Raw genomic sequence first — 8819 nt, forward strand, 5'->3', positions numbered from 1 at the left:
ACTAGAGCAGGCACAGAGTTCACAAGGAAAGTACCTACGCATATAATAACATAAGCATAACATCTCGACATTAAAATAAATACATGAATTACAGCATACCTGCCACAACATCGGGCGCAGCGCGGACCTCCTCCGCAATCAGCTGAAAGGCTCTCCCACGAGCCCTCGAGGCCTCGACCTTCACCGGTTGAGTCTCAGTAGTCCTGGCAGTAGGTGCAGATCCCTGACGAAGCTGAGGGCACTCGGCCTTCCGGTGGCCGGTCTGGTTGCAATGAAAGCAAACCATAAACCCCTTGGGACACTCCCTAGCAATGTGCCCCTCCTTGCCGCACTTGTAGCAAGCACCAGCTCGACACGCCCCATCGTGACCCTTGCCGCACTTTCCGCAAGTGCGGCCCTTCGGACCTCCCGTCCTCGAATCGGCGGACTTGGTCCGCTTGGCTGCCGGCTGAGACTGAGCCGGCCGCCGGTCCACCTGCTGAGACTCGGCCTCCTCCCTGGCCTGGGTCTCCAACTCGATTTCACGCTTCCTGGCATTCGCCTGAAGCTCAGTAAAAGTATGATAGGTGGAGTTCGACACAAACTCCCGGATATCCCTCCTCAAAACTCCCAAGTACCGGCTCATCCGAGCCTGCTCTGTGGACACCAGCTCGGGGCAGAACATCGCCCTCTCATGAAACTTCCGCGTGATTGCCGCAACCGAATCAGTACCCTGCTTGAGGGTTAAGAACTCCTGAACCAATCGTTCCCTCTCCACCGGGGGAACGTACTCATCTCTGAACATGGCAGTGAACCCCTCCCATGTCACTACTGTAATCTCTGCCAAAGTAAAGTTTGCCGTCACGAACTTCCACCAGTCCTTCGCTCCCAGACGGAGCTGGTTCAAAGCGAACCGTACCCTCAGGTGCTCCGGGCATGAACAAGTGTAGAAGCACCCCTCTATATCCGCGATCCACCTCATCGCAGCAATCGGATCCTGCGTCCCATCGAACTCAGGTGGCTTCGTGTTGCTGAACTCCCGGAACAGCAACGAGTCACCCCCTTGTGGCCTGGCAGCGGCCACAGCTGCGGTAGCTGCAGCGGCTGCAGCTTTAGTCAATGCGGCGTACCGCTCCTCAAACGTCTCCATCAGGGTGGTCTTAATAGACCCAAACATCTCTGGGATCTCAGCCCGGATCGCCGCAGCTACCTCCTCGTGAATCATCTGACGAATCTCCTCGTCACTCACACCGCTCGAACTCGCTCCGTGGCGTGGTCTAACCATGATGTCTCTGAAATACAACATAAAACTATCAGAGACTCCATCGAGTATAATCGTACTCGATAACACAACCCTACTTAGTCTCCGATATCCAGGGATTCTTACTTGGGTCTCCCACTGACCCGGTGTCTTCGGTAGTACGGGCCCAATACTACCGACCACACCGCATCAGCATTCATCCCAAATCTTCCACCCCAAACCCCGGATAGTGAGTACTCTACTTCTGTTATGCACTATCTACTCGCACACTAGCAAAGCATCTCATATCGGCAAACTTTCCTAGACTAAGGCATCACAAATCAGGCCACTCTAGTCCTATCATGAATACCTAGTCTTCTAGCATACATAACAATTCATATCATATAATATTGTAAGGTATTTTGGGGATCTTTACCGTTCGGGCGCTGACTGATCGTACACACTGCTTCTTTCTTGCTTACCACAAAACCGTTTACAAAAGTTTATGCCTTTATTTAAAAAGTTTTCCTCAAATCCTCGGTTTGAGTTCAGTTACTCCCGAAGGTGCACCCGAATCCCTCAAACCAAGGCTCTGATACCAATTGTAACAACGCAAATTTTCAAACAAATTTTTCATTTTAAAAATAAAGTATTTCCATTCAAAACAAGGCATAAATAATTTAAGTGTCATGTCAAATACAAACTGTCTAAATCCCAAGATCATAAAAACATTCTTCAGTGTGTACCGATCACGCCGGCGCCTTCCCACGGTCCTCGCTAGTACCTGAAACACATACATAACAACTGTAAGCATAAATGCTTAGTGAGTTCCCCAATATACAACTTACGCACATACGCCTTTCCGGGCCCTGACCTTCCGGTCCTCAACACAACGCCTTCCGGCCCATAACATAATCGCCTTCCGGCCCATAACATATTGCCTTCCGGCCCACATAACATACATAGCACATATAACAAATAACTTACCACATATAGCATACATATCACATATCATATCTGACCTTCCGGTCACACAGTCAAACCCTTCCGGGTACAGTATAGTGAGAAGACTCACCTCGTGAATGCTGAAAGTTAGCAAATCCTGAAATCACTCATGCACAATCCGTCGAGCTACAACCTCCCTATAACATCACATATTTCTCATTAACACTTATATCTTCTAAGTGTGACTATCCCTAAGAAGTCAGACTTAGATCAACTCTGGTCAACGGTCAACGGTCAACAGTCAACTCGACCGGACTCGGCGAGTGCCATGGCGACTCGGCGAGTCTACACGTCCTCCAATTATCTGAGACTCCCTTTCTACTCGTCGAGTATCCTCCTTGACCCGACGAGTTACTCCTGGAAGAATCGCGGGGCCACCCCGACTCAACTCGCCGAGTCTGAAGAACAACTCGACGAGTCACAGTAAATCTTCAAGCTACTCGCCGAGTCTGTTCGTCGAACTCGGCGAGTCCATGCCATGCAACTGCTCAAACTGCATCCTAAGGTCAGAACCGCTCCGACCATTCCTAGGTCTGGCCTTCCTAGGCTGATCCACCACGTAAGGTCCTCATTTCAGTGCTCATGATACACCCTATGATTCATAATTCACATTTTGAACTAAGGCATAAGGATTCCAATCCAAAACCTTCATCAATTCCCGAAATGCACAGACATGGGACATTCTGGACCTCCAAAGGTCCCAATACAGGGTTACAATCAATTAGGGGACTAGGGTAACATTCAATCTATTCACAAAAAGGGTTCCATAAACCCTAATTCCATAATCACATCAACATAGCAGAGTATACTCGAATTCTTACCTGGATGATGTATTCTCTGTGTCCCCAATCCTCAGAATGTGACTCCCTTGCTGTTCCTCTAGCCAATCTCTTCTCTTCCTTGCACAACAACTCTTCTATGATCAACAATGGCCTATAATCCTTGCTCCAGATGCACACAATCGATTTAGGGTTCTTCTCAGAAGGCTAAAATGAACAATGACGGCCAATGAGTCCTTTTTATACGTCCCAAACCTGAACGGTTAGGGTTTTCGCTAAACAGCGTAGACTCGCCGAGTCCATATCTGGACTCGTCGAGTCTAGTCGCGAACTCGCGACCAAGTCTGCGATCCTACTCGGCGAGTCTAGGCTCCAACTCGCCGAGTCCCCTCTTAAATCACCCCAAAAACATAATTTAACAATACCTGAGATTTCGGGCTGTTACAACATCACTATTGAATTTTTTCTTCTTCATTCTTCTCAATGAAAACTTGATCTTTTTCCCACCAAACCATCCATGATGTTCAGTGGCACGAGGTGTGCTAAAACCGTAAAGCGCAATTCGCCGAAAAATAGAACCAGATGCTTGAAACAGATGACCTTATCAACCAGATAATCAACTGCTAAAATTGAAAGGATGGTGTTTGTAGTGACGAGAGGTGGTCTTTCTCTACATTTGCAATTGAAACGAAGATATCAATCCCAGGTAGATCGGAGAGTCCTTTAGGGTTGTTCTTGGTGGGTTTGAATCTTTCTTTGAGCACAAAGAGTCTTTGGATCTGGTAACTGGGCAGACCTTCAGAAGTTGGTCGAGAATCCATGAGAGAATTGTGCATCTAAACTCATAAATTGACAAATTATTGAGGCATTTTGATAGATTCATATTCCCCCAATTTGTTCTTGACCTTCAAATATTGGTCCGGTCCCCCATGGTGTTTTTCTTGATTTTCAATGATTTATGTAATTTTTTATCTCCTACAGTGTCGATTTGGGGAAATTGATCATTAACTCTTGCATTTGTTTTGCTTCTCTTTAGTAATGGCTGCATCAGTAATCCCTCCATCGATACCCTCATATCGATCAGACCATGGAGCATGAACAATCACAACCATCCATGGTGTTTTACTCCAGTTAACCTTCTTCACATTAGACTCTAACCATCGTATTGGTCAGATCTATATCCAAAATCGGTATAGGAACCCAACATGAGGATGTGGACGCCTGAAACAACAAATTTGAAAACAATAAATTCCCACTTCTTGAGATCATATACTAACAAAATAATGTTGGAAATGTGTAACCTGAAACAACAAATTTGATTGGAAATTGAGTCGGAGGAGTCTTGAAAGAGTATTCAGGGGTTGAGAGAGAGAGAGAGACCTTTAATATTAAATAATTATATTTTTAAAAATAAAGTCAAAACTTCATAAATGGTCCATGTGGTAGTGATAAGATAGAAATGCCCTTCACTTAACGGCCAAAAGCTAACGATGTTAGCGAAAATGACCATTTGTTAAAAGTTTTGAAACCATAGGGACCATCTGTGAGGTTTTTTGAACTTAAGGACTAAACTTGATATTTTCGAAAACCACATGGACCATTTTTGAAGTTTTGTCCATAAGTTATACTTAAAGTAGGGTAAGCATAACTCACTTACAAGGGGGTTTAGCGAGGAGCCAGGCTTTGCGAATGTAGAACTTCTGAACCGAAAGCTCTTCTTGTCGGAGCCTTTTAACGCTCCGGGACTCGCTACTAACACCTAGGAGGTGCTAGGGAAAAACCTTGAGGGGTTGGGGGTGTTTGGGACGGAATTGGATTGAATTAGTATGGAAAGATGAGAAGAAACGAGTGCTATTTATAGGCTGGTAGCATGTACGTACGCTGGGCGTACACAAAGGAACGTTGGGCGTATGCAATATGCGGGGCGTACCAAGTGCTACACGGGGCGTACTCAAGCCACGTGTCAGCATCGTATGGGAAGCCGTTGGGGGAAAGGTAGGGCTGATATGGTGCCACGTGGCACTCTGATGTTAAACCCAAAAATTAATTATCTTCTGAATTCTTTAACTTTCGAATACGAGCTCCGTTTTTGACATTCTTTATATCCACACGTAGGTAGCGGCGTGATCTACAACTTTCTTTCGGACTCCGTCGGCTAATTTTGGCTTTATTTTTAAAGTTATATATATTTTAAAAGGCTTAGACAATTAATGTTTGTTAAAGTTTCATAATTTTTTCATCTGACGTCCGTTTTTGACTATCGTTATATCGTTGAGTTCATATTAACGAGATATTCGATTCTCGTTTAGATTGTGTCGGCTAACAATCGATCCATCTAAAATTCGATTTCTGGGCTGCATATTGCTATGTCAAATCTTTGAAAAATCATAACTTCCTCATACGAAGTCAGAGATTTGGACGTTCTCTATATACACGCACTCGGTTTAACGTATACTACGACTTTCGTTTAGTTCTCTAAGGCTAAAAAGTAGTTTATCAAAAATTCATTTTTTACGTTACACATCGTCATATCGGTTTAAACGTAAAACTTCAACAAGTCACAACTTTTTCATTATAAATCGGATTTTAGCATATAGTGGAATGGTTTTTTTTATGACGTGGCATGTCATTCACACGTATACATACCTTATATTTTTTAGAACGGCAGGTTAGTATATGTGTGAGATAGAACCTATAACCACCTTCTAAGACCATGTTACCGAAGTGGGATAGATAACTTGCTTATGTATACATAGCCTTATAACGAAAGATATTTAATATCTCAATTATTAAACATCCCTACATAATAAACGGCATTAAATTGGTTATCTACTTATCTATCTAACACGTGGGTTATGTAGGTAGTAAACAGAGTATAATCAATGGTGAAAACTGAAAACACGAACTACATTCCCCCAGTCGGTTCTAAAAACTAATCAACCCCAAAACCAGTAATCGTTACACTTCCATTCTTTCTTTCAGATCTCCACCTCATAATTTCTCACACACAATCTCTATCACTTATGGAAATCTCCGCCACTCGCTACCTATAAATAACCCCACTCTTTTTCATTTTTCTTTTCATCCAACCCTCCATTAATTCCGGCTACTTTTAAGTCCACAATGAACGGCGACAACCTTCACCACCGTTCTGTACCACAAACAACCACCCTCCTGAAAACCCCCAACAACATTTCCATCAATAAGATTAATCTCAAGAAGACCCCCAATTACGTGTCCTCTAATGGTAAGATGTCTGATCAGTGGCACACTCAGTGGTGGTCGTTGGCTGATGCTTCGTTTTTGCGGTGGACGGCGGCTGATATAATCGGTGTGTTCAAGTACCACCCTGTCCCGTGCTTTTTCGCGGTTACGCTGTTGTTTTTCATGGGTGTGGAGTATACGCTCCGGATGATACCGCCGTCTTCACCGCCGTTTGATATTGGCTTCGTCGCCACCGTCTATCTCCACCGTATCCTCGCCTCTAGTCCTACTCTCAACACCGTTCTTGCCGGGCTTAATACGGTAATTAATCGATTTCGCATTTTTCAAATCTGAAAGAAAAATAAGAGAGATCTGTGATTATGTTTATCAATTATCAATGCATGTTTTGGGATTTTAATTTTTGGGTTTAATTTCAATTTTGAAGGTGTTTGTGGGGATGCAAACGACGTATATAATAGGGACGTGGGTGATTGAAGGCCGGCCGAGAGCCACCGTCGCGGCGCTGTTCATGTTTACGTGCAGAGGGATTTTGGGTTATTCTACACAGCTTCCGTTACCTGAGGTACGACGTCGTTCTGTTAATCTCCATTGAAATGATGCATTCACCTTGCACCTTACATTCTCGATAACGATTGTTTTATTGATGGTTGGTTATCATTATTTGGAAATAAACATTCATTTTGAATAAATCAGATACAATAAAACGAATTTTTAAATTACTTTTTATTGTTTTATAAATTACTTTTACAATTATCATAAATTATCATAGCGATTACTCACAGAAAATCCTGCTCGGATTATATTTTTTATATAATGATTATTTATTATTTATTTCGAAAGAATCCAAAAAAGAAAAAAACGATGGAAACTTGGGTTTGATTTTCGAAAGAATTGTTATTTTTTTTTTTTAAAAATAGGTAGAATAAGTTAGTCAGGGTAATTAGGTCCTTCATATTCTATGATTATATTGTTTGTAATTTATGCATTGGAAATGTGACATTGCTACGTGTTCGGTAGAAGAGCAAAACCCATAAAACAGGTGTTTCGTTTTTCCTTGGGAGTAATTGACAAATAGGGAAAGTTTCTTTTTATAGGGTAACAATAAATAAGAATATGGTTTTGTGGGACTATCCAATTTAAGTATATATAGGATATACAGTGATAGATTTATATCCACATATTATATTGGTGAAAGTCTTAAAATAAAAATGATATTTATTTCTTTAATATTTATAAAATGAACAATTCAAAAGGCAAACACGTAAGTCTCTGCTTTCATTATTATCATATATCACATGTGAAAAGGTTTTGTCATAAACAAACAAATCTGCTTTTTACCAACCAACCTTAGAATATCGTACAAAGCTTGGTTTATTGTAACACTAACCAAAAGCAAAAAAAAATACTTATCATGAAAGAATTGAATTGACGATAGATTGTAAAAATCCTATATACAATGCATTACTAAATACATTTTTTTTTGTATTCTTTTAGGGATTCTTGGGTTCGGGTGCAGATTTTCCAGTTGGAAACGTGTCATTTTTCTTGTTCTATTCAGGCCACGTGGCAGGATCAGTAATTGCATCACTTGATATGAGGAGAATGCAAAGATGGGAATTGGCGATTCTATTTGACACATTGAACATATTACAAGTGATGAGGTTGTTGAGCACGAGAGGTCACTACACCATTGACTTAGCAATAGGTGTAGGTGCGGGTATGTTGTTCGATTCCCTTGCGGGAAAATATATGAAGAATGCAAGCTCGAATGTAGCAGAGCAAGATGGGTTATGTACAAACCGGCCTCTTTTATCTTGATGTTTTTAGAGTTGGTTAAAACTTAAATGTTGATATTTGTATACTTTGATGCTTTAATCTTTAGATTTTTTAGTTTGTTTTGATTTCTGATAGTTTTCATCGTGCATCAATCATATATGCTGTTCACAATGGCAACTTCAACTTGTTTACTTATTGATAGGTTGAGGTAGGTTGTTAATTTTACCTTAAAGAGTCGAAAAAATCGACAAATATAGCTGACAAAAAACCAGGTCAAATGAGTTATAAGTCGTTGGTAGGTAATTTTTCATGCAAATGAACTTAAAACTCCCTTTACTTAGTGATAAGATAATTACGATATTAATTAATAGAAAAGCCCGTGCTTCATCTCAGGCTTGTTTTTTACATTTTAGTTTTTAATTTTTGGTAATGTGTTATTCTAGTTTACAAAATGAGAACGCAAAACAAAAAAGTAATCAAAATTCACTCTTTGATTAATGGAAAAAGTGACTCAAAACTAATGTTTTACAATCTATTCTCATAATCATAAACTCGATTATAGATAGGTATATATAGACTAACAAACCAACTTGTATTAGACTAGGAAACTTATGACCAACTTGTCATAAACTAAACTTTCCATAAATTAGATTGCTTAATCTCTAAGTCCTCATCGACTTAGGATTCCAACAATCACCCCCGAATCTCTAAGTCCTTCTAGAGAATTCTTCAACCCCGATCAACATCCTATTATCTCTTTGCACCACCCCGACCTCTTTATCAAGCTTGTTCTGAGAGCAACTTTCCACCTAACA

At 41.2% G+C, this 8819-nt stretch overlaps 1 protein-coding gene across 1 annotated transcript; it reads left to right on the forward strand.

The window, feature by feature from the left end:
- The first annotated feature begins 5857 nt into the window (after positions 1-5857).
- LOC111900326 (phosphatidylcholine:diacylglycerol cholinephosphotransferase 1) lies at positions 5858-8129 on the forward strand. The gene is made up of 3 exons (XM_023896203.3): positions 5858-6528; positions 6653-6790; positions 7723-8129. The coding sequence occupies exons 1-3, from the start codon at positions 6127-6129 to the stop codon at positions 8044-8046; spliced, it is 864 nt and encodes a 287-aa protein (XP_023751971.1). The 5' UTR covers positions 5858-6126; the 3' UTR covers positions 8047-8129.
- The last annotated feature ends 690 nt before the right edge of the window (positions 8130-8819 follow it).

Source organism: Lactuca sativa, chromosome 4, assembly GCF_002870075.4.
Source record: "Lactuca sativa cultivar Salinas chromosome 4, Lsat_Salinas_v11, whole genome shotgun sequence".
In the NCBI taxonomy this organism is placed as follows: Eukaryota; Viridiplantae; Streptophyta; class Magnoliopsida; order Asterales; family Asteraceae; genus Lactuca; species Lactuca sativa.